Here is a 26,568-nt window from a genome sequence, read left to right on the forward strand (position 1 = left end):
CTCAGCATTCAACAGCATAGTGCCAACAAAGCTGATCACTAAGCAAAGGACCCTGGTACTAAACACCTCCCTCTGGAACTGGATTCTGGACTTCCTGACGGGCTGCCCCCAGCTGGTAAGGATAGTTAACACATCCGGCACGCTTATCCTCAACACGGGGGCCCCTCAAGGGTGCGTGCTCAGTCCCCTCCTGTACTCTGTTCACTCAATTCTGCACAGCCAGGCACGAATCCAACACCATTATGTTTGCTGATGACAACAGTGGTAGGCCTGATCACCGGCAACAATGAGACAGCCTATAGAGAGGAGGTCAGAGACCTGACCGTGTGGGGCGAAGACAAAAACCTCTCCCTCAACGTGACCAACACAAAGGAGGTGATTGTTGTCTACAGGAAAAGGATGACCGAACATGCCCCCATTCTCATCAATGGGGCTGTAGTGGAGCAGGTTGAGAGCTTCAAGTTCCTTGGTGTCCACATCGCCAACAAACGAACATGGTCCAAGCACACCAAGACAGTTGTGAAGAGGGTGCGACAAAACATATTCCCACTCAGGAGACAGAAAAGATTTGGAATGGATACTCAGATCCTCAAAAGGATTTACAGCTGTACCGTCGAGAGCATCCTGACAGGTTGCATCACCTCCTGGTATGGCAACTGCTTGGCATCCGACCGTAAGGCACTACTGAGGGTGTATCGTCGGACGGGGCCACAGTGTCTCCCGACCACTCCTGTCTCAGCCCCCATTATTTACGTTGCAATAGTTTGTGTAGGGGGGTTAGGGTCAGTCAGATATACCTGGAGTATTTATCCTGTCGTATCCAGTGTCACGTGTGAATTTAAGTATGCTCCCTCTAATTCACTCTCTCCTTCTATCCTGGAGGACCTGAGCCCTGGGACCACGTCTCAGGACTACCTGGCCTGATCACTCCTTGCTGTCCCCAGTCCACCTGGTCATGCTGCTGCTCCAGTTTCAACTGTTCTGCCTGCGGCTACGGAACCCTGACCTGTTCACCGGACGTGCTACCTTGTCCCAGACCTGACATTTACTCCTGAGATGCTGACCTGTTGCACCCTCTTCAACCACTGTGATTATTATTATTTGAGCCTGCTGGTCATCTTGCCCATGTTCTGTTATAATCTCCACCCGGCACAGCCAGAAGAGGACTGGATACCCCTCAGAGCCTGGTTCCTCTCTAGGTTTCTTTCTAGGTTCCTGCCTTTCTAGGGAGTTTTTCCTAGCCACCGTGCATCTGTATTGCTTGCTGTTTGGGGTTTTAGGCTGGGTTTCTGTACAGCACTTTGTGACATCGGCTGATGTTGAAAGGGCTTAATGAATAAAATTTGATTGCGTACGGCCGAGTACATCATTGACTAGAAGCTTACTGCCATCCAGGATCTACTGTATATACTAGGCGGTGTCAGAGGAAGGGCAAAAAAAAATGGTCTAAGACTCCAGTCACATTGTAAAGTATGTCATTTCAATAGTGTTGTGATATCAGATTATGTCATGGAGTAACAAACTTTAAGATGGATTTGATACAAAACTTCTCTGCAAAAGCCAACTTTTACCTGGGGGCATGCTTTGTAGACCCTTCAAAGGCATTCCGATACCTGGTCCCCAAGAAAAAACCCACATGGTATGATAGCTTATAGACAGTAGTAGGCAAATGAATGGAAAAAGTTACAATATTAAGATGATGGTATAACATTTCTAGAGTCTATTTGCTGGTAATTGGAAACAGGTCCCTTTGGAATTTCGTCCCCCATTCCTAAACACATCCATCCTATAGTGTAGGTTTTGAAGATTCATAATCTCTGATTGTAGTCATCAGAAGAAGATTGAGGAACGGTTGATAGGTCCAAGAAGTACAAGCCCCCACACCGTTCTCCAACCTCTGAAATGTTGTGTTGAATGTGTGCATTTTTTTGTTCCCCTCAACATTCTGCCTCTGTCTGTCTGGTAGAGTAGTGGTAATGGTACTTGCTCCCCAAACAAGAGCGTGTGAGTACAAATCCCCGAGGAACAATTAACAGTGACACATTTTTGATGTTGCCTTTTGTTGGCATGAAAGAGCAAACTTGAGGTGTGTAGGGGCTCGTTCCCATGAAATAAAAGGAATGAAGTGACACTTTGTGTAGAATGTCCTTTTAAGAGAGTTGTGATAACATATGTTGTGGAGTAACAATACAATCCTTGTCTGCAAAAGGCAACTTTTACCTGGGGGCATGCTTTGTAGACCCTTCAAAGCCGTTCCGATACCTGGTCCCCAAGAAAAAACCCACATGTTATGATGGCTTATAGACAGTAGTAGGCAAATGAAGGGAAAAAGTTACAATATTAAGATGATGACGTTAATAGAAAATGTCTCAAGTGAAAGTCACCCAGTAAAATACTTATTAGACGTCATTGCTAAAATATACTTAAGTATCAGTGGTAAAAGTATCAATTATTTGACCTTCCATATATTAAGCAAACCAGACAGCACGATTCTGTTATTTTATTTAAGAAATAACCAGGGGAACACTCCAACAATCAGACATAATTTACAAATGAAGCATGTGTTTAGTGAGTCCTCTAGATCTGAGGCAGTAGGGATGACCAAGGATGTTCTCTTGATAAGTGTGTGAATTGGACCATTTTCCTGTCCGGCTCAGCATTTGAAATTAACAAGTACTTTTGTGTGGCAGGGAAACTGTATAGAGTAAAAAATACATTATTTTATTTAGAAATGTAGTGAAGTAAAATTTCAAGTTGTAAAGAAACAGAAAGAGTAAAAGTACAGATACACAATAAACAGATATATAAACGGAATGTAGTGGAGTAGTTTAAATACATTTTTTGTTAAGTAATTTACACCACTGGAATTGAAAGGAACACCTCAATTACCTCGACAAACCGGTATCTATGTATATAGCCTCGCTATTTTGATTTTACTACTGCTCTTTAATTATTAGTTAATTTTATTTCTTATTTTTTACTTAACACATATTTTTCTTAAAACGAAATTGTTGGTTAAGGGCTTGTCAGTCAGCATTTCACTGTAAGGTTACACATGAAAACATGTTGTGACCCTGGTGTGACATTATTGAAGCTGTGCTGACACCTAGTGGACATCAAGAGGAACTACACCACACACATACACTATAACCTCAAAAAAGATGGGATGCTTTACATACGTTGCCCTTTTTTATAAGACACTAATATATATGTACAATAAACAGACGTTCAAAAATCGTAATGTAAAGCACAAACGACTGGAAAGTTCTTCAAAAGCAACTATAGTGAATCAAGCATCTTTAGGTTACCTGAAATAGGTCAAAGCATATTTTATACTTTCTAATTTATTTAATCTTTATTTAACTAGGCAAGTTGAACTAAACAACATCGACACAGACACAAGTTAGCTGATATTTGGGAACCAGGATTAACACAGAGAGAACATGGCAAAATACAATGTATGTTTCTGTAATACGAGTAGGCTAGTATATGTTACGGAGTCTAGTTGATAGGTAATCGACTAGCCGGACTGTTCCCCGGACTCCGGGTGTAGGGATTTGTACAATGCATGAACAAGGCTATTGAACTAGACATTGGTGTCTGTCTTTATTACTTTATCCAATATATCATACTGAAACAGTATATACAGTATCATCGGTAACAATTGTGTACAAGCCACCTAGCTAATAAAATACTGGGGCTAGCAGTCATTAGTTACATTTCAACCATAGCGATTCCCTAATTGAGGCGCAACAGAGTTCACCGGCGAATGCAGGAACACCGGAAATAATAACTAAACCAACGAACGAGGAATGGTGGAGGCTACCAGAACGAAGAGACATTTTTCGGGATAAACGTGGTGAGTGAAAAACGTTATTACATTGCTCACTCCCTACCCGGTATCTCATTCTACCGTTATACGACTTTGTATGCGTTGTTGGTTGGCAACCTTGACATTTACGGAGCTTTTGGAACGGATTCCTGTTGGAACTTTCCACAAATTATACCCACCCCTTGAGGTGATCTACAGTGTTCAGTCCGCCATCTTTTCAGAATTCCCTGTGTCGTTTTATTGTTTCCGTGATATTTAGGCCTAAGGCCGAGACAATAAAACGACACAGGGAATTCTGAAAAGATGGCGGAACTAACGGGTTATAGAGCAATTATCACAACAGGTTGTAATATGGCTTCCCCGGTGATTTTACCCACACCGCTACTGTGATTTGCTCGCCGTGCGCTTCCTTCAGGAAAGCCACCTTTGAGTAACTTAATTTAGGTACAGTCCAATCGGACAAAGTCGTCATCACGCAACCAATAACTTGGCGTACGTAGTGTAAAGATACAGTATATTGTCACTTTTCTCCATAATATGCAAGGTTTCCTGGTGGTCTAGTGCAAGTGCTTCCCAACCTTTTTTCGGTTACTGTACCACCAAGTACACTTTGCTTTGCTCGGAATACCCCTGAAGTACCCCCTCGTGAATTTTACCAGTAGGCATATGGTCTAATGAGTTTTCTCAAGTACCCCTTGTGGAATGTCGTCACGGTATCTCTGTGCATTCAAATTGCCATCATAAAATGCAATTCTGTTCGTTGTCCGTAGCTTATGCTTGCCCATACTATAACCCCACCGCCACCATGGGGTTCTCTGTTTACAATGTTGACATAGGCAAAACGCTCACCCACACAACGCCATACACAGCGGTTGTGAGGCTGGTGGGACGTAGTGCCAAATTCTGAAAAATGACATTGGACGTGGCTTATGGTAGAGAAATGAACATTCAATTCTCTGGCAACTGCTCTGGTGGACATTCCTGCAGTCAGCATGCCAATTGCGAGCTCCCTCAACTTGAGACGTCTGTGGCATTGTGTTGTGACAACTGCACATTTTAGTGACCTTTTATTGTCCCCCGAACAAGGTGCAACTGTGTAATGATTATGCTGTTTAATCAGCTTCTTGATATGCCACACCTGTCAGGTGGATGGATTATCTTGTCAGTGTAGAAATGCTCACTAATTGGGATGTAAACTCATTAATGCACAACATTTGAGAGAAATAAGCTTTTATGTGCGTACGGAACATTTCTGGGATCTATTATTTCAGCTCATGAAACATGGAAACAAGACTTTACATGTTGAGTTTATATTTTTAATCAGTGTAGATACTAAACCTAATACCTTAGGCCTTGCTGTAGGCCTAATCAAAGTTGATTGGTCGTGTACACAGATTTTGATGTTCTTGCAGGTGCAGTGAAGTGCTTGTGTTTCTAACTCCAACAGTGCTTTAATAATACCTAGAGAACAATACGCACATCATCCAACATTTGAGATCTGACAGAATTTCTATAACGTCCTTTTGTACCCTTCTTCCTCCATTTTTGAAGTAACCACTGACATGACGTAGTTGGATAGGTGAAAGTAAAAGGCTACATAGGCTACAGTATGGATCTTGGTGAAAAAATAGCTTTCATGGGTCCTGTCACAGAGCAGTTAGTAGGCTAGGCCTACTTCCAGCAGAGGTGCGTGGGTAAAATCACTGGGGAAGCCAATCCAGGAAAAAAATGCTACCTGTGTGTTGTGATAATTGTAATTTGCTCTATAACCTGTTAGTTCCTATGCCTTGCCACTGTGATATATACTGCTCAAAAAAATAAAGGGAACACTTAAACAACACATCCTAGATCTGAATGAAAGAAATAATCTTATGAAATACTTTTTTCTTTACATAGTTGAATGTGCTGACAACAAAATCACACACAAATAATCAATGGAAATCCAATTTATCAACCCATGGAGGTCTGGATTTGGAGTCACACTCAAAATTAAAGTGGAAAACCACACTACAGGCTGATCCAACTTTGATGTAATGTCCTTAAAACAAGTCAAAATGAGGCTCAGTAGTGTGTGTGGCCTCCACGTGCCTGTATGACCTCCCTACAATGCCTGGGCATGCTCCTGATGAGGTGGCGGATGGTCTCCTGAGGGATCTCCTCCCAGACCTGGACTAAAGCATCCGCCAACTCCTGGACAGTCTGTGGTGCAACGTGGCGTTGGTGGATGGAGCGAGACATGATGTCCCAGATGTGCTCAATTGGATTCAGGTCTGGGGAACGGGCGGGCCAGTCCATAGCATCAATGCCTTCCTCTTGCAGGAACTGCTGACACACTCCAGCCACATGAGGTCTAGCATTGTCTTGCATTAGGAGGAACCCAGGTCCAACCGCACCAGCATATGGTCTCACAAGGGGTCTGAGGATCTCATCTCGGTACCTAATGGCAGTCAGGCTACCTCTGGCGAGCACATGGAGGGCTGTGCGGCCCCCCAAAAGAAATGCCACCCCACACCATGACTGACCCACCGCCAAACCGGTCATGCTGGAGGATGTTGCAGGCAGCAGAACGTTCTCCACGGCGTCTCCAGACTCTGTCACGTCTGTCACATGTGCTCAGTGTGAACCTGCTTTCATCTGTGAAGAGCACAGGGCGCCAGTGGCGAATTTGCCAATCTTGGTGTTCTCTGGCAAATGCCAAACGTCCTGCACGGTGTTGGGCTGTAAGCACAACCCCCACCTGTGGACGTCGGGCCCTCATACCACCCTCATGGAGTCTGTTTCTGACCGTTTGAGCAGACACATGCACATTTGTGGCCTGCTGGACGTCATTTTGCAGGGCTCTGGCAGTGCTTCTCCTGCTCCTTCTTGCACAAAGGTGGAGGTAGCGGTCCTGCTGCTGGGTTGTTGCCCTCCTACGGCCTCCTCCACGTCTCCTGATGTACTGGCCTGTCTCCTGGTAGCGCCTCCATGCTCTGGACACTACGCTGACAGACACAGCAAACCTTCTTGCCACAGCTCGCATTGATGTGCCATCCTGGATGAGCTCCACTACCTGAGCCACTTGTGTGGGTTGTAGACTCCGTCTCATGCTACCGCTAGAGTGAAAGCACCGCCAGCATTCAAAAGTGACCAAAACATCAGCCAGGAAGCATAGGAACTGAGAAGTGGTCTATGGTCCCCACCTGCAGAACCACTCCTTTATTGGGGGTGTCTTGCTAATTGTCTATAATTTCCACCTGTTGTCTATTCCATTTGCACAACAGCATGTGAAATTTATTGTCAATCAGTGTTGCTTCGTAAGTGGACAGTTTGATTTCACAGAAGTGTGATTGACTTGGAGTTAGATTGTGTTGTTTAAGTGTTCCCTTTATTTTTTGGAGCAGTGTATACAACTCACCATTCAAAGAAACGTCCCTTTTTCAGGACCCTGTCTTTGAAAGATAATTCGTAAAAATCCAAATAACTTCACAGATCTTCATTGTAAAGGGTTTTAACAGTTTCCCATGCTTGTTCAATGAACCATAAACAATTTATGATCATGCACCTGTGGAATGGTCATTAAGACACTAACAGCTTACAAACGGTAGGCAATTAAGGTCACAGTTATGAAAACTTAGGACACTAAAGAGGCCTTTCTACTGACTCTGAAAAACACCAAAAGAAATATGGCCAGGGTCCTTGCTCATCTGCGTGAACGTGCCTTAGGCATGCTGCAAGGAGGCATGAGGACTGCAGATGTGGCCAGGGCAATAAATTGCAATGTCCGTACTGTGAGACACCTAAGACAGACGGACAGCTGATCGTCCTCGCAGTGGCAGACCACGTGTAACAACACCTGCACAGGATCGGTACATCCGAACCTCACACCTGCAGGACAGGTACAGGATGGCAACAGCAACTGCCCGAGTTACACCAGGAACGCACAATCCCTCCATCAGTGCTCAGACTGTCCACAATAGGCTGAGAGAGGCTGGACTGAGGGCTTGTAGGCCTGTTGTAAGGCAGGTCCTCACCAGACATCACCGGCAACAACATCGCCTATGGGCACAAACCCACCGTTGCGTGACCAGACACGACTGGCAAAAAGTGCTCTTCACTGACGAATTGCGATTTTGTCTCACCAGGGGTGATGGTCGGATTCCCATTTATCGTTGAAGGAATGAGCGTTATACCGAGGCCTGTACTCTGGAGCGGGATCGATTTGGAGGTTGAGGTTCCGTCATGGTCTGGGGCGGTGTGTCACAGCATCATCGGATTGAGCTTGTTGTCATTGCAGGCAATCTCAATGCTGTGTGTTACAGGGAAGACATCCTCCTCCCTCATGTGGTACCCTTCCTGCAGGCTCATCCTGACATGACCCTCCAGCATGACAATGCCACCAGCCATACTGCTCGTTCTCTGCATGATTTCCTGCAAGACAAGAATGTCAGTGTTCTTCTATGGCCAGCGAAAGAGCCCAGATCTCAATCCCATTGAGCACATCTGGGACTGTTACGTGAGTTAAGTTATCAATGTTCTTAAACCGAACTTCAATTAAACTACTCAGTCTGCCCCCCCCCCCCCCCCCCCCCAGAGTGTGTAAGATTCTGGTTGAATGAAGCTGACGGAGAACCAGCCTACAATGGTCAAAACGTTTATTTATGAGAGCTCTAAAATCCATACAATGCACAAAGCCTTTTATATTACCACACACACCCAAATGAACTCGCATCAGTAGAGAACTCCACCCCACTTTAGGCGGCTGTATTTTTCCACAGTACACATACATTCATTATCAAACCTTGCAACCTGTCTTCTAATCTCCTGCCAGCTAAGCCGTTCTCAGGCTGTTGTTTCTCTCCCTAACTTAGGGAGGCCTCTTCTCCTGTTCCTTTCCCAAGGTCGTCTTATCAACTCTACCCTGCTCATTTTGAAGTAGTAACAGTGTCCTAGTCTTAGAAAGTCTACTCACACACAGCATTGGATTATAGTCTTTAACACATTATTATAGCCTTATAATTTCTAATACATTTCAACAGGTTATATGGTTTCTGAGTGAAATCATTTAGTCAAACCTTTAATCATATAATTTCCATTACAGGGACCTGTTGGATCGGAGGGTGAGGGCTAGGGCCATTCCCCCCCAGAAATATCCGGGAACTTGCAGGTGCCTTGGTGGAAGAGTGGGGTAACATCTCACAGAAAGAACTGGCAAATCTGGTGCAGTCCATGAGGAGGAGACGCACTGCAGTACTTAATGCAGCTGGTGGCCACACCAGATACTGACTGTTACTTTTGATTTTGACCCCCTCTTTGTTCAGGGACACATTATTCAATTTTTGTTAGTCGTATGTCTGTGGAACTTGTTCAGTTTATGTCTCAATTTACAAACAAAGCATTTGTGTTTGTGAGTCCACCAGATCAGATGTAGTAGGGATGACCAGGGATTTTCTCTTTAAATGCGTGAATTAGACCATTTTCCTGTCCTGCTAAGCATTCAAAATGTAACGAGTACTTTTTTATGTAGTAGAAAGCACATTATTTTCTTTAGGAATATAGTGAAGTAAAAGTTGTCAAAAATAGAAATTGTAAAGTACAGATGCCACAAAAAACTACTGAAGTTGTACTTCAAAGTATTTCTACTTAATACACCACTGGTTGTAGTTTCCTGTCTATCAACCTTCCAGTAATGAGTAATGTCACATTTCCCTCCAGAGGCAGTCAGTGTGTGTGACAACACTCTTTCTGCTGACACTAGACGGCATCAAGACCAGATGCAGGAAGATACTCAGTGAAACACAACGGTATTTTACTTTTATCTTGATATGAGACCATCATTCTAACCTCTACTTAATTAACACTCAAGCCTAACATGTCTTGTGCTGTTTTGAACTTTTGATATGTCCAATGTTAAGGGGACAATTTAGTGTTTTGTGTTTCTCAACTGTCTAAAACCCATGACTGTATATCATCAAGTTTCCCTTAGATGATGATGCAAGGTCAGTCTGGTTTGTACTGGATAGGGGAAGGATTTCATGTAGTTAAGCTGGTCTTCAAAATCAAATTTTATTTGTTACATGTGCCGAATACAACAGTCATTCCTTAGAATGAAATGCTTACTTACAAGCCCTTAACCAACAATGCAGTTTTAAGAAAGAAAATAATTAAAGAGCAGCAGTAAATAACAACAGCAGGGCTATATACAGGGGGCACTGGTGTCTTACTGTAGATCTATACCTTAGAGAAGCCTCTACCAGAAGCTATAAAGCCAATGGAATGACATGATTAAAGAACGACTCCAGGCGACACTCTTAAACCTGGTAGAAATAAGTAAAACATGTGTGGCCCTCTGAATTTTGAACTTCTGATGTGCCTTGAGTTTTTTGGATATTTTATTAGGATCCCCATTAGCTGTTGCAAAAGCAGCAGCTACTCTTCCTGGGGTCCACATGAAACATAATACAGAATTACATAATACAGAACATCAATGGACAAGAACAGCTTAAGGACAAAACTACATACATTTTTTAAAAGGCACACGTAGTCTACATATCAGTGCATACACACAAACTATCTAGGTAAAATGGGGGAGAGGCGTTGTGCTGCAAGCTGTTGCTTTATCTGTTTTTTGAAACCAGGTTTGCTGTTTATTTGAGCAATATGAGATGGATGGAAGGAAGTTCTATGCAATAAGGGCTCTATATAATACTGTACGCTTTCTTGAATTTGTTCTGGATTTGGGAGCTGTGAAAGACCCCTGGTGGGATAAGTGTGTGTCAGAGCTGTGTGTAAGTTGACTATGCAAACAATTTGGGATTTTCAACACATTTTTTCTTATAAAAATAAGTGATGCAGTCAGTCACTCTTCGCCAAGAGACTGGCATGCACAGTATTTATATCAGCCCTCTGATTACAATTAAGAGCAAAACATGCCTCTCTGTTCTGGGCCAGCTGCAGCTTAACTAGGTCTTTCCCTGCAGCACTGGACCACACGACTGGACAATAATCAAGATTAGACAAAACTAAAGCCTGCAGAACTTGCTTTTTGGAGTGTGGTGTCAAAAAAGCAGACCGTCTCTTTATTACGGCCAGACCCCTCCCCATCTTTATAACCATTGAATCTATATGTTTTGACCATGACAGTTTACAATCTAAGGTAACGCCAAGTAATTTAGTCTCAACTTGTTCAACAGCCACACCATTCATTACCAGATTTAGCTGAGGTCTTGAACTTAAGGAGTCATTTGTACCAAATACATTTTTTTTTAATGTATTTTTAATTTCACCATTATTTAACCAGGTAGGCCAGTTGAGAACAAGTTCTCATTTACAACTGCGAGCTGGCCAAGATAAAGCAAAGCAGTGCGACAAAAACAACAACACAGAGTTACACATAAACAAACATGCAGTCAATAACAGAAAAGAAAAATAGAAAAATCTGTGTGCAAATGTAGAAGAGTAGGGAGGTAGGCAGTACATAGGCCCTAGAGGCGAAAATAATTACAGTTTAGCATTAATACTGGAGTGATAGAATGTGCAAATGATGATGTGCAAGTAGAGATACTGGGGTGCAAAAGAGCAAGAGGGTAAGTAATAATATGGGGATGAGGTAGTCGGGTGTGCTATTAACAGATTGGCTGTGTACAGGTACAGTGATCGGTAAGCTGCTCAGACTGCTGATGCTTAAAATTAGAGAGGGAGAAAAAAGACTCTAGCTTCAGAGATTTTTGCAATTCTTTGCTGCAGGGGGTGCTGAGATGTTGGCCAGGGTAGGGGTAGCCAGGTGGAAAGCATGGCCAGCCGTGGAAAAATGCTTATTGAAATGATCGATTATCGTATATTTATCAGTGATGACAGTTTCCTATCCTCAGTGCAGTGGGCAGTTGAGAGGAGGTGCTCTTATTCTCCATGGACTTTACAGTGTCCCAAAACATTTTGGAATTAGTGCTACAGGAAACAAATTTCTGTTTGAAAAAGCTATCCTTAGCTTTCCTAACTGACTGAGTATATTGGTTCCTGACTTCCCTGAAAAGTTGCATATCGCGGGGGTTATTCGATGCTAATGCAGTACGCCACAGGAAGTTTTTGTTCTGGTTAAGGGCAGTCAAGTCTAGGGTGAACCAAGGGCTATATCTGTTCCTAGTTATACATTTTTTGAATGGGGCATTCTTATTTTAGATGGAGAGGAAAGCACTTTTGAAGCGCAACCAGGCATCCTCTACTGACGGGATCAGGTCAATATCCTTCCAGGATACCCGGGCCAGGTCGATTAGAAAGGCCTGCTCGCTGAAGTGTTTTAGGGAGCGTTTGACAGTGATGAGGGGTGGTCGTTTAACCGCGGACCCATTACACACGCAGGCAATGAGGCATTGATTTCTGAGATCCTGGTTGAAGACAGCAGAGGTGTATTTAGAGGGCAGGTTGGTCAGGATGATATCTAAGAGGGTGCCCATGGTTACGGATTTAGGGTTGTACCTGGTAGGTTCCTTGATGATTTCTGTGAGATTGAGGGCATCTATCTTAGGTTGTAGGACGGCTGGGGTGTTAAGCATGTCCCAGTTTAGGTCACCTAACAGTACGAACTGTGAAGATAGATGGGGGGCGATCAATTCACATATGGTGTCCAGGGCACAGCTGGGGGCTGAGGGGGGGGGGGGGGGGGGTCTATAACAAGCGGCAACGGTGAGAGACTTGTTTCTGGAAAGGTGGATTTTTAAAGTAGAAGCTCAAATTGTTTGTGCACAGACCTGGATAGTATGACAGAACTGTGCAGACTATCTCTGCAGTAGATTGCAATTCCGCCCCCTTTGGCAGTTCTATCTTGTCGGAAAATGTTATAGTTAGGGATGGAAATTACTGGGGTTTTGGTGGCCTTCCTAAGCCAGGATTCAGACACAGCTAGGACATCCGGGTTGGCGGAGAGTGCTAAAGCAGTGAATAAAACAAACTTAGGGAGGAGGCTTCTAATGTTAACATGCATGAAACCAATGCTTTTACGGTTATAGAAGTCAACAAATGAGAGTGCCTGGGGAATGGGAGTGATGCTGGGGGCTGCAGGGCCTGGGTTAACCTCTACATCACCAAAGGAAAAAAGTGCGTTCGGAACAGAGAGTAAAGAAGCAGGTTTCTGGGCGCGGAAGAATAGATTCAAGGCATAATGTACAGACGGGGGTATGGTAGGATGTGAGTACAGTGGAGGTAAGCCTAGGCATTGAGTGACGATGAGAGAGGTATTGTCTCTAGAGGCACCATTTAAGCCAGATGCGGTCACCGCATGTGTGGGGGGTGGAACATAAGGGCTAGCTAAGGCATATTGAGCAGGGCTGGAGGCTCTATAGTGATATAAGATGAAAGATTTCTAACCAAAACAGCAATAGACAAGGCATATTGACAATAGGGAGAGGCATGTGTAGCCGAGTGATCATAGGGTCCAGTGAGTAGCTTGGTGAGCTGGAGGCACGGCAATTCAGACAGCTAGCAGGCTGGGGCTAACAGCAGGCTAGCAGATGGGCCTCAGGGAGATGTCGCAATGGGAGAGTCTGTTGAAAAAAAACCCTCGGACGGTTATGTCGGCAGACCAATCGTGATGGATCGGTGGGGCTCCGTGTCGGCAGCAAAGGGTCCAGGCCAATTGGCAAAAGAGGTAATTGAAGCCCAGGAATTGCTTGATGGAATCTCTTCGGCTAGCCGGGAGATGGGCCTAGTTCGAGGCTAGCTCCAGGCTAGTTAGCTGGCTAGCTGCAGAAGGGGGTTCCTGTTCAAAAGTGTAAAAATAGCAGATCCATACCACATTGGGTGAGGCGGGTTGCAGGAGAGTATGTTCAGTCCGTAAATGGAAAATGAGAATACAAGTATATATGAATAAAAACGATATATACAAGGGACGGGACAAGACAGTCAAAACAGACATCCCCACTACTACTCCATCTTGGTTCATGCTTTTAGTTTTAGAGATGTTCAGGACCAGTTTATTACTGGCCACCCATTCCAAAACAGACTGCAACTCTTTGTTAAGGGTTTCAGTGACTTCATTAGCTGCCCTGCGGTACACCACACTTTACATGTTTGACATTAGAGAAGCTTCCATTAAAGAAAGCTCTGAATCCACATTATGGCAGAGGTTGAAAAGTCATAACCTGTTGTTGAAAGAACTTGTGCTATGGTCAATAATATCAAAGGCTGCACTGAAATCTAACAGTACAGCTCCCACAATCTTATCAGTTTCTTTCAACTAATCATCAGCAGTTTGTCTGTGCAGTACATGTTGAGTGCCCTTCTCTATAAGCATGCTGAAAGTCTTAATCTGTTTACAGAGAAATAGCATTGTATTTGGTCAACAGTTTGCTAAGAGCTGGCAGCAAGCTTATAGGTCTGCTGTTAGAACCAGTAAAGGCCGCTTTACCACTCTTGGGTAGCGGAATTACTTTGGCTTCCCTCCAGGCCTGAGGACATAGCCTTTCCTATAGGCTCAGATTAAAAATATGACAGGAGTGGCTGTAGTCAGCTACCATCCTCAGTAGCTTTCCATCTAAGTTGTCAATGCCAGGAGGTTTCTCATTATTGATCGATAACAATAATTTTTCCACCTCTCCCACATTTAACTTCACAAAATTCAAACGTACAATGCTTTTCCTTCCTTATTTGTATTTTTTATGCATGAATACAATTGCTCACTGTTTGTTGTTTGAAAGTTTGCCCACTTTGCCAATTAAATAATCATTAAAATAATTGGCAACATCAAAATGTTTGTGATGAATAAGCCATCTGATTTGATGAAAGATGGAGTTGAATTTGTCTTTCTGCACATAATTTCATTTAAAGTACTCAAGTTTTTCCATCGTTCTTTATATCATTGATCTTGGCTTCATAATACAGTTTCTTCTTTTTGAGTTTATTCACAAATTCTCCATTTGCAGTAAGTAAGCCAGTCAGATGTGCAGCCAGACTTATTAAACACTGCTTTTGCCCCATCTCTTTCAACCATACAGTTTTTAAATTCCTCATCAATCCATGGAGCCTTAACAGTTCTAACAGTCCATTTCTTAAAGGTGCATGTTTATCAATAATTGGAAGAAGCAATTTCATAAATTCATCAAGTGCAGCGTCTGGATGCTCCTCATTAATCACATCAGACCAACAAATATTAACATCATCCACGTAAGTCACAGCAGAATCTTTTGTATGATCTCTGATATACTATTTTAGGCCCAGCTGTTGGAACTTAGGCTTTCCTGGATATAGCCACTATATTGTGATCACTGCATCCAATGGGTACGGATACAGCTTTAGAACAAAGTTCTACAGCATTAGTAAAAATGTGATCGATACATGTGGATGATCTTGTTCCTGTAGTGTTTGTAAACACCCTGGTAGGTTGATAACCTGAACCAGATTACAGGCACTGGTTTCAGTAAGAAGCTTCCTCTTGAGCAGACAGCTTGATGAAAACATTTCTGTCTCTTCTGTAGGTGTTATATCCTTGTATTGCTACTGCTGTATCATCAAATGAATTATCTAATTAACTGTCATAAATGTCTAATATAAATGTTATCTGATGTTAGCAAGTTATTGATTTTCATTAACATAATTTCTAAGGCAACATATATTAATATGGGCTATTTTCAGCCCTTTCCTGAGTAGCTTATCAGAGATGGACATACAGTGCCTTGCGAAAGTATTCGGCCCCCTTGAACTTTTCGACCTTTTGCCACATTTCAGGCTTCAAACATAAAGATATAAAACTGTAATTTTTTGTGAAGAATCAACAACAAGTGGGACACAATCATGAAGTGGAACGAAATGTATTGGATATTTCAAACTTTTTTAACAAATAAAAAACTGAACAATTGGCCGTGCAAAATTATTCAGCCCCTTTACTTTCAGTGCAGCAAACTCTCTCCAGAAGTTCAGTGAATGATCCAATGTTGACCTAAATGACTAATGATGATAAATAGAATCCACCTGTGTGTAATCAAGTCTCCGTATAAATGCACCTGCTCTGTGATAGTCTCAGAGGTCCGTTTAAAGCGCAGAGAGCATCATGAAGAACAAGGAACACACCAGGCAGGTCCGAGATACTGTTGTGGAGAAGTTTAAAGCCGGATTTGGATACAAAAAGATTTCCCAAGCTTTAAACATCCCAAGGAGCACTGTGCAAGCGATAATATTGAAATGGAAGGAGTATCAGACCACTGCAAATCTACGAAGACCCGGCCGTCCCTCTAAACTTTCAGCTCATACAAGGAGAAGACTGATCAGAGATGCAGCCAAGAGGCCCATGATCACTCTGGATGAACTGCAGAGATCTACAGCTGAGGTGGGAGACTCTGTCCATAGGACAACAATCAGTCGTATACTGCACAAATCTGGCCTTTATGGAAGAGTGGCAAGAAGAAAGCCATTTCTTAAAGATATCCATAAAAAGTGTCGTTTAAAGTTTGCCACTAGCCACCTGGGAGACACAAACATGTGGAAGAAGGTGCTCTGGTCAGATGAAACCAAAATCGAACTTTTTGGCAACAATGCAAAACGTTATGTTTGGCGTAAAAGCAACACAGCTCATCACCCTGAACACACCATCCCCACTGTCAAACATGGTGGTGGCAGCATCATGGTTTGGGCCTGCTTTTCTTCAGCAGGGGCAGGGAAGATGGTTAAAATTGATGGGAAGATGGATGGAGCCAAATACAGGACCATTCTGGAAGAAAACCTGATGGAGTCTGCAAAAGACCTGAGACTGGGACGGAGATTTGTCTTCCAACAAGACAATGATCCAAAACATAAAGCAAAGTCTACAATGGAATGGTTCACAAATAAACATATCCAGGTGTTAGAATGGCCAAGTCAAAGTCCAGACCTGAATCCAATCGAGAATCTGTGGAAAGAACTGAAAACTGCTGTTCACAAACGCTCTCCATCCAACCTCACTGAGCTCGAGCTGTTTTGCAAGGAGGAATGGGCAAAAATTTCAGTCTCTCGATGTGCAAAACTGATAGAGACATACCCCAAGCGACTTACAGCTGTAATCGCAGCAAAAGGTGGCGCTACAAAGTATTAACTTAAGGGGGCTGAATAATTTTGCACGCCCAATATTTCAGTTTTTTATTTGTTAAAAAAGTTTGAAATATCCAATCAATTTTGTTCCACTTCATGATCGTGTCCCACTTGTTGTTGATTCTTCACAAAAAATTACAGTTTTATATCTTTATGTTTGAAGCCTGAAATGTGGCAAAAGGTCGAAAAGTTCAAGGGGGCCGAATACTTTCGCAAGGCACTGTAATACTGAAAAGAGCAAATGTAGGAGGACAGTTATGACCATAGTTGTCAGGTTTTTATCATGGTGTGATATCTGTGTGTTTGTCTCCCCCCCCCCAAGGTTTGCAATGGGGCTATATCTGGTGGTCCTCTGGGTCTGTGCTGTGATGCTGCATTCCCTTGGGAGAGCAGAGAAAGGTGAGTGATAATGTGAATGTGTGTGTATCATCATTAAAGCCTATAACATTTCAGATTTAGATATGATCATTTTTTTCCCCCAAAGTAGCTTGGATGTAGTGAACTACTTTTTCAATGTAGCTTTACTTAATTAAACTACACTGAGTGTACAAAACATTAAGAAGACCTTCCTAAAATCCTTCTTTAACCTATGTCATCCCCTTCATCTACACTGATTTGAGGTGGATTTAGCAAGTGACATCAAAAAGGGATCATAGCTTTCACCCAGATTCACCTGGTCAGTCTGTCATGTTTATGTTTTGTACAGTCAGTTCCTAAGGGTATCTTTAATGTAGCTTAACTTCTAGTGTGAAGTAATTGGTCATTTGGTAAACTATGATTTCAGAGTAGCTTCCCCAACACTGTTACCCTGTAGTGTGCGACCTTACTGAGCTCTATTTCTGTCTCTGTCTGACAGTAACTCAAACGATTGAAACAAGTTTCTCTGAGAGCACAGAAGGGTTGACTGCTGGGACGGTTACTATAGGGCTGGACGAGACCCAAAGCCCTGCTACACACACACACCAGAGCCTAGAACCTGAACAGAACCAAGAACCGCCTCCCTTATACCCCTGTCAGGATGACGAGACGGATTATAGAGAAGTGAGATCACTACGATAGTCTGTGGTCTCTAAAGGCCCTGTCTCAAACCATTTTAGATTTACAATCTCTTTGTCTCTTAAAAAAAAAAAAATGTCTCTCTCGTGCTTTCTTTTTCTGTCTCTGATGCACCAGATAGTGTACCAGAGGGATTATCATGGTGTTATGCAGCTGGTTCAGAGCGAGGAATATGAATACACTGACATTGACACCAGCATTGACACCAGCATTCACCCCTGCAACCTATCACCCAGTAAGACAAAACGCACAAAGACCCAAACACACACTCACACACGCATGCACACTCACTGAACCCTGTCTGTAACTCTAGGTGGACTGGCCCGCTGTCTTATCTACCCAACCAATCAGCTCAACTGCTCCTGGAAATTCCATGGTCTCCCTAATGACAGCCAATCCTCTGCCTCTGTCTCGTAAGCCCCTCCCACAATATCCAAGACACACAGAAAATGAAAGGCTTAGCAACAATTATTTAATGTGATAGTACAAGCTTGTCAATTTATTGGTTATTACTGTGCAATTACCATTTTACAGTATAATAAAATTGTAATCTAATTTTAGTACATGACACCCACCTTTTAATTAAGGTGTCTGCTTTAAGTGATTGTGTGTGATTGTGTGTGTGTGTGTGTGTGTGTGTGTGTGTGTGTGTGTGTGTGTGTGTGTGTGTGAATATCAGTGTGTGTAGGAACAATGAGAGTATGTCCAGTGTGGACTGTGTCTCTGAGGTCATGGGAGCCCAGGGATGGCCTGGCGGTGTGGGTCGAGACGTGTCTATTGGCTGCCAAGGCAGTGTGGGTGACGGCGTCACCTCTTTGAGTCTGACTTTCAAAGTGTCACTCCCTGACGTGTGCTGCATCTACACCAATAAAATGGACACCATAGATATTGAAGTACTGCGCCCGCCCCCCAACATCACTGCCTGGGTCAGAGAGGAGGGTCTGCTTGTGCAGTGGGGTCTCTCGTCCAGCACCACACCCAGATGCTTCCACTACCAGCTACAGATCAATGACCTGGTAATACTATCAAATCAAATTGTATTTGGCAACAGGTTTAGACCTTAGAGTGAAAAGCTTACTTACAAGCCCTTAACCAACAATGGAGTTTTAAGAAAAATAAGTGTTAAGTAAAAAAATAGATGAGTATACCAGAGAGTTGTTGTCTAACTCAGTGGTGGCCCTGTTTTTATTAACAGGTTATTTGTATATGTGTCTTGTAAGGTGAGGAGCTTTACAGAGGGACTGACATACACTGAGACCAACCTAGACCACACACAATGGTACGATGTGAAGATGAGGGTGAGGAAGAATAGTGACTGCAGAGGATCTGAATACTGGAGCAGCTGGAGCAACACCATCAGTGAGTCCGCAGTCATCGATATTATAATGACATCTGGATTAGAGGTCGACCGATTCAGATTTTTCAACGCCGATACCGATTATTGGAGGACCAAAAAAAGCCGATACCGATTAATCGGATGATTTATATATATATATATTTGTAATAATGACAATTACAACAATACTGAATTAACTTTTATTTTAACTTAATATAATATGTAAATAAAATCTATTTAGTCTCAAATAAATAATGAAACGTTCAATTTGGTTTAAATAATGCAAAAACAAAGTGTTGGAGAAGAAAGTAAATGTGCAATATGTGCCAAGTAAAAAAGCTAACGTTTAAGTTCCTTGCTCAGAACATGAGAACATATGAAAGCTCGTGGTTCCTTTTAACATGAGTCTTCAATATTCCCAGTTAAGAGGTTTAGGTTGTAGCTATTATAGGAATTATAGGACTATTTCTCTCTATACCATTTGTATTTCATATACCTTTGACTATTGGATGTTCTTATAGGCACTATAGTATTGCCAGCCTAATCTCGGGAGCTGCGCTGTGCTTCAAGCATTGCGAAGAGCTGCTGGCAAACACAGGAAGTGCTGTTTGAATGAATGCTTACGAGCCTGCTGCTGCCTACCACCGCTCAGTCAGACTGCTCTATCAAATCATAGACTTAATTATAATATGATAAACACACAGAAATACGAGCCTTAGGTCATTAATATGGTCAAATCCGGAAACGATCATTTCGAAAACAAAACGTTTATTCTTTCAGTGAAATACGGAACCGTTCCATATTTTATCAAACGGGTGGCAACCCTAAGTCTAAATATTGCTGTTACATTGCACAACCTTCAATGTTATGTCATAATTATGTACAATTCTGGCAAATGAATTACGGTCTTTGTTCGGAAGAATTAGTCTTCACACAGTTCGCAATGAGCCAGGCGGCCAAAACTGTTGCATATATCCTGACTCTGCTTGCACTGAACACGAGAAGTGACACAATTTCCCTAGTTAATATTGCCTGCTAACATGAATTTCTTTTAACTAAATATGCAGGTTTAAAAATATATACTTGTGTATTGATTTTAAACATCAATGTCTTTCTTATGGTTAGGTACACTGGTCCAAAGAGTGTGCTTTTAAATCATCACCCTTTTGGCGAAGTAGGCTGTGATTCGATGATTAACAGGCACCGTATTGATTATATGCAACGCTGGATAAGCTAGTTAAACTAGTTAAACTAGTAATATCATCAAGTAGTTAACTAGTGATTATGTTAAGATTGATTTGTTTTTTTATAAGATAAGTTTAATGCTAGCCAGCAACTTACCTTGGCTCCTTGCTGCACTCGTGTAACAGGTGGTCAGCCTGCCACGCAGTCTCCTCGTGGATTGCAATGTAATCTGCCATAATCGGCGTCCAAAAATGCCGATTACCGATTTATTATGAAAACTTGAAATCGGCCCTAATTAATTAAATGGTCGACCTCTAATCTGTTTTTAATCTATTTTTAAATTTTATTTAGCAGTCTTTTTTGTCGGTTTATATTTACACTGCTGTGTGTGTGTGTGTGTGTGTGTGTGTGTGTGCCTGCAGCGGTGGCCCCGTCTGAATCACACAATCAGCTGAACACTCTAGGGGTTGTTGGCATCACTCTGGGGATACCCATGATCCTCCTGGCTCTGCTGCTGCTGATCAGACTCCATAGGTATTTATTCTGTTGGGTTCATGGGGAGGAAGGAGACACTGAGAGAGCAAAGAGACACAGACACACAGAGAGTAAAGAGAGCAAAGAGACACAGAGAGCACAGAGACGCAGAGCCACTGAGAGCAGAGAGACGCAGAGCCACTGAGAGCAGAGAGATGCAGAGAGACGCAGAGCCACTGAGAGCAGAGAGACGCAGAGCCACTGAGAGCAGAGAGACGCAGAGCCACTGAGAGCAGAGAGACGCAGAGCCACTGAGAGCAGAGAGACGCTGAGAGAGCACAGTCTCTTTGCTCAGAGGCCGCGAGCAAGCGCGCAGAGACGCAGAGTGAGCAAAGAGACGCAGAGCGAGCAAAGGGACCCTGGGACCCTGAGAGCAAAGGGACCCTGAGAGCAAAGGGACCCTGGGACCCTGAGAGCAAAGGGACCCTGGGACCCTGAGAGCAAAGGGACCCTGGGACCCTGAGAGCAAAGGGACCCTGGGACCCTGAGAGCAAAGGGACACAGAGCAAAGAGACACAGAGAGACGCAGAGCCACTGAGAGCAGAGAGACGCAGAGCCACTGAGAGCAGAGAGACGCAGAGAGACGCAGAGCCACTGAGAGCAGAGAGACGCAGAGCCACTGAGAGCAGAGAGACACAGAGATAGCACCGTTTCTTTGCTCAGAGGCCGCGAGCGTGCAAAGAGACGCAGAGAGAGCCAAGAGGCGCCGAGGCAGAGAGAGCCAAGAGGCGCCGAGGCAGAGAGAGCCAAGAGGCGCCGAGGCAGAGAGAGCCAAGAGGCGCAGAGAAACTGACACTGAGAAAGAGCAGAGACACTGAGAAAGAGCAGAGACACTGACATTAAGACAACATATTAATAGAGTAATGCAGAGGTGTTAGATTTTAGCTTCTGTCTACAGACTGCACACATTTTCACAGTGACACTGAACTTCCTTCTAACGAGAGAGAGCAGAGCGAGCAACTGAGAAAGAGAGCAACTGACAAACTGAGAAAGAGAGCAACTGAGAAAGAGAGCAACTGACAAACTGAGAAAGAGAGCAACTGAGAAAGAGAGCAACTGACAAACTGAGAAAGAGAGCAACTGAGAAAGAGAGCAACTGAGAAAGAGAGCAACTGACAAACTGAGAAAGAGAGCAACTGAGAAAGAGAGCAACTGACAAACTGAGAAAGAGAGCAACTGACAAACTGAGAAAGAGAGCAACTGACAAACTGAGAAAGAGAGCAACTGACAAACTGAGAAAGAGAGCAACTAAGAGAGCAACTGACAAACTGAGAAAGAGAGCAACTGAGAAAGAGAGCAACTGACAAACTGAGAAAGAGAGCAACTGAGAAAGAGAGCAACTGAGAAAGAGAGCAACTGACAAACTGAGAAAGAGAGCAACTGAGCAAGAGAGCAACTGACAAACTGAGAAAGAGAGCAACTGACAAACTGAGAAAGAGAGCAACTGACAAACTGAGAAAGAGAGCAACTGACAAACTGAGAAAGAGAGCAACTAAGAGAGCAACTGACAAACTGAGAAAGAGAGCAACTGACAAACTGAGAAAGAGAGCAACTGACAAACTGAGAAAGAGAGCAACTGAGAAAGAGAGCAACTGAGAAGCTGAGAAAGAGAGCAACTGAGAAAGAGAGCAACTGAGAAGCTGAGAAAGAGAGCAACTGAGAAAGAGAGCAACTGAGAAGCTGAGAAAGAGAGCAACTGACAAACTGAGAAAGAGAGCAACTGAGAAGCTGAGAAAGAGAGCAACTGAGAAAGAGAGCAACTGAGAAGCTGAGAAAGAGAGCAACTGAGAAAGAGAGCAACTGACAAACTTAGAAAGAGAGCAACTGAGAAAGAGCAACTGACAAACTGAGAAAGAGAGCAACTGAGAAAGAGAGCAACTGACAAACTGAGAAAGAGAGCAACTGAGAAAGAGAGCAACTGAGAAAGAGAGCAACTGACAAACTGAGAAAGAGAGCAACTGAGAAAGAGAGCAACTGAGAAAGAGAGCAACTGACAAACTGAGAAAGAGAGCAACTGAGAAAGAGAGCAACTGACAAACTGAGAAAGAGAGCAACTGAGAAAGAGAGCAACTGAGAAGCTGAGAAAGAGAGCAACTGAGAAAGAGAGCAACTGAGACGCTGAGAAAGAGAGCAACTGAGAGAGAGCAACTGAGAAGCTGAGAAAGAGAGCAACTGAGAAAGAGAGCAACTGACAAACTGAGAAAGAGAGCAACTGAGAAAGAGAAACTGAGAAGCTGAGAAAGAGAGCAACTGAGAAGCTGAGAAAGAGAGCAACTGAGAAAGAGAGCAACTGACAAACTGAGAAAGAGAGAAACTGAGAAAGATAGCAACTGAGAAGCTGAGAGAGAGAGCAACTGAGAAAGAGAGCAACTGAGAAAGACAGCAACTGAGAAAGAGAGCAACTGAGAAGCTGAGAAAGAGAGCAACTGAGAAAGAGAGCAACTGACAAACTGAGAAAGAGAGCAATGGAGAAAGAGAGCAACTGAGAAAGAGAGCAACTGACAAACTGAGAAAGAGAGCAACTGACAAACTGAGAAAGAGAGCAACTGACAAACTGAGAAAGAGAGCAACTGAGAAAGAGCAAGCAACTGAGAGAGAGCAAGAGAGCAACTGAGAAAGAGAGTAGCTGAGAAAGAGAGCAACTGAGAAAGAGAGCAACTGAGAAACAGAAAGAGAGCAGAGAGAAGCGGAGCAGCAGCAGAGAGCGACAGAGCAGCAGAGAAAAATGGAGAGCGACTGAGAGAGAAGGAAACAGAGAGAATGGGAGGGACCAGAGAGAAACGAAACATTACAAAAAATAGACACCCAGAGAAAGATCGAGAGAAGATGAAAACGTATTAATAGAATAAGGGCAGAGGTGTTAGATTTTAGCATCTGTATACACTCTGCACACATTTTCACAGTGAAACAGAACTTCCTTCCAACGAGAGGTGGAAAACACCCATTTATTCTTAGAAAACAACAGAAAGGGGAAGACAAATGCCTGTGTGATTGAACAGTAACTGGCAAGAACAATATGAAAACAGTATAAGGTTTAAATGTAATGATATAACGCTATGGTATTAGTGGTGTGATTCCCTGATTGACTGTGGTGTGTGTGTTCAGGGAACGTCTGTTTCCCCCCATCCCTGGTCCCCCACTGAAGATGAAACACCTCTTGGAGAGAGACGAGCTACTTCAGGTGAATAAACACACGCACGGAGCAGAAACATTTATCTTTACTTTTGTAAACTATCATATCATAACCCCTCTCTTGTGGAGCTAACAAAACTTCTCTCCTTCTGGTTTGCACCGTTTGTCCCTCAGGCCCTGCCGTCCAAATGTGTTGAGGAGATCACAGTGGTGGAGGAAGCTGAGGAAACACCTGTCAATATGGCCAGTTAAACAAGATGGCCTGTTTTTAAAGTACCCCTTGTAAATACCAGACTGAAGCTTGCGGGTTCAGACGGCTTTGCTAGGCTGTTTAAAGCCCTGTCATCGTTAGCCCCTAGGCTCGTGGGCCGATCTGTAAGAAGGATCCCCTTAGCCTATCATAGGTCAAGATGCAGTCATTGCCATTTGTTATTACCTATACAGTCCTTTCAGATCTACAAGAAGTAGGACAAGGAAAGTGTGTGCTTGTAGGGCAAGTTTGACCTTCCTGGTCCCGTCCCTCAAGTCCGTGAGTCAACACAGGAAGGAGTAATGGATGGATAGTTATTTTATTTCCAAAGCTGCAATCATGGGACACACACAGTATGGATGAATGATTAGTAGTAGACGGGATATAACAGCACTCCCACAGCAATTCTCCATAAATCTGCTGTATACCGTAATTTCCGGACTATTGAGCGCACCTAAATATAAGGTGTAAAAAAAATATTAGTTTGAACATAAATAAGCCGCACATGTCTGTAAGCCGCAGGTGCCTACCGGTACATTGAAACAAATGAACTTTACACAGGCTTTAACGAAACACGGCTTGTAACAAAAATAAATAGGCTTTAACGAAACACGGCTTGTAACAAAAATAAATAGGCTTTAACAAAACACGGCTTGTAACAAAAATAAATAGGCTTTAACGAAACACGGCTTGTAACGAAAAATAAAAAATTAGCAGTAAACAGTAGCCTACCAAGAAAGTCATGAGTCACTATCTTCCTCCTCCTGTGCACTGAAACCACTGAAGTCATCTCCTTTAAAAAAAAATTGAAAGTGGGAAAAATCCATATATTAGCCGCGTCATTGTTTAAGCCGCGAGGTTCAAAGCGTGGGAAAAAAGTTGCGGCTTATAGTCCGGAAAATACGGTAATATACAGACAAAAGAGCAATTGTAATGTCTTTCAAAGTCATTGTGATCGTATAGTGGATTTAACTGTTTCTAATAATTACAAATTTACTATAATAAACATACATTGTTTCCATGTGTAATTTCATATTCACAACATCAGAATAAACTATCATCCATTTTAGTATTCAAAAGATATCAAATGAAACTGAAAAATAACTCAAATGTCACACTCTTGTTGCGAAAAATTCAATACACCTAGAATGTACCACATATTTTCCTCAGCTAACAAAACCAGGCTAATACACTGCTAGCTGGTGCTCATAAATTTATAAAACATATACTTTACACATTTGTCAAATTACCTGCAATCATGGGACACACACAGTATGGATGAATGATGAGTAGTAGACGGGATATAACAGCACTCCTAAAGAAGATGCATTCTCCAGTTAGCTACCAACTTCAAAGAGGGAACTTTAGCTAGCATAAAACCCACATGGCAAAATGAGCTTCGGCAAATAACATATAAAGAGTGGCTTATTTGACGCCAAACCAACAACATTAGTTACTGATAACATAAATTGCTCATGTAAAATGTGAATTTTATGATGTAATGTCAACTTTATACATTTCTATCCCGGGACCATTCCATTTTCAACTCGCCCACAGCAATTCTCCATAAATTTGCTGTGGATTACTCAGAATCCCATACTTTTATCACTGAGACAATGTAAACACACTAATCCACCAGGCGGTGGCATAATACCAATTTTATGCAGGAATTTAACAATTTAATCACACCGTTACACAAGCAGTTTCTTGGGTCAGATATGTTGGATTCTAGCTTGAAATATACTTATTCATGTTACAATACTATAAATTATTGATGACTTTACATGTACAGTGAATGTATATGTTTGGGTCAATGGCGGATAAGAACTAGGTGTATGGAAAGTTAATCAGTGGGTCCTATGGAGGGAGGCAAAGGGAAACAGTCTGGTTTCAGTCACTGGTAAGGTAGGACAGCTGTGGATTAGGGAGGAGTGAGAAATTCGGCCCCAGGTCAGATGAAAGTGAGAAGGAATAGTCCTGTCACGCGCAGACTTGCATGCCCACAAAGGTTCTAGTAGGAGGCGGGCCATGACTACACCAGTGAGAAGAACCAATTCAGTTCCTGACTAGCAACAGTGATGTTGGCTATCTAGATATGCAAAGAGGTGACGCCTCCTAGTACTAGGCTATAAAGATATGTGCTTGTGTAAACATGTTTTTGTCTTTGCAGCTGTTTGACCCAGTGGGGGAATAAAGTTGGTTTGAGCTTTT

At 42.9% G+C, this 26,568-nt stretch overlaps 1 protein-coding gene across 15 annotated transcripts; it reads left to right on the forward strand.

Moving 5' to 3' along the window:
* Positions 1–3,526: 3,526 nt before the first annotated feature.
* Positions 3,527–26,568, forward strand: LOC106600202 (uncharacterized). 15 transcript variants are annotated; one of them, XM_082973486.1, is made up of 14 exons: positions 3,530–3,859; positions 8,134–8,327; positions 8,913–8,978; positions 9,527–9,615; positions 14,860–14,968; positions 17,187–17,263; positions 17,721–17,905; positions 18,038–18,155; positions 18,234–18,333; positions 18,600–18,936; positions 19,141–19,279; positions 20,864–20,975; positions 24,081–24,156; positions 24,282–26,568. In XM_082973486.1, exons 6-14 carry the CDS (start codon positions 17,194–17,196, stop codon positions 24,357–24,359), a joined length of 1,215 nt encoding a protein of 404 aa, XP_082829612.1. In that variant the 5' UTR covers positions 3,530–3,859; positions 8,134–8,327; positions 8,913–8,978; positions 9,527–9,615; positions 14,860–14,968; positions 17,187–17,193; the 3' UTR covers positions 24,360–26,568. The 15 variants fall into 15 exon arrangements, with proteins under 15 accessions (XP_045570766.1, XP_082829604.1, XP_082829603.1 ...); XM_082973478.1 differs by lacking the exon at positions 14,860–14,968 and having other exon boundaries at positions 3,529–3,859; positions 7,957–8,327; positions 8,913–9,061; XM_082973477.1 differs by lacking the exon at positions 14,860–14,968 and having other exon boundaries at positions 3,529–3,859; positions 8,913–9,061.

The sequence above is a fragment of the Salmo salar genome, chromosome 03 (genome assembly GCF_965601325.2).
Source record: "Salmo salar chromosome 03, fSalSal1, whole genome shotgun sequence".
In the NCBI taxonomy this organism is placed as follows: domain Eukaryota; kingdom Metazoa; phylum Chordata; class Actinopteri; order Salmoniformes; family Salmonidae; genus Salmo; species Salmo salar.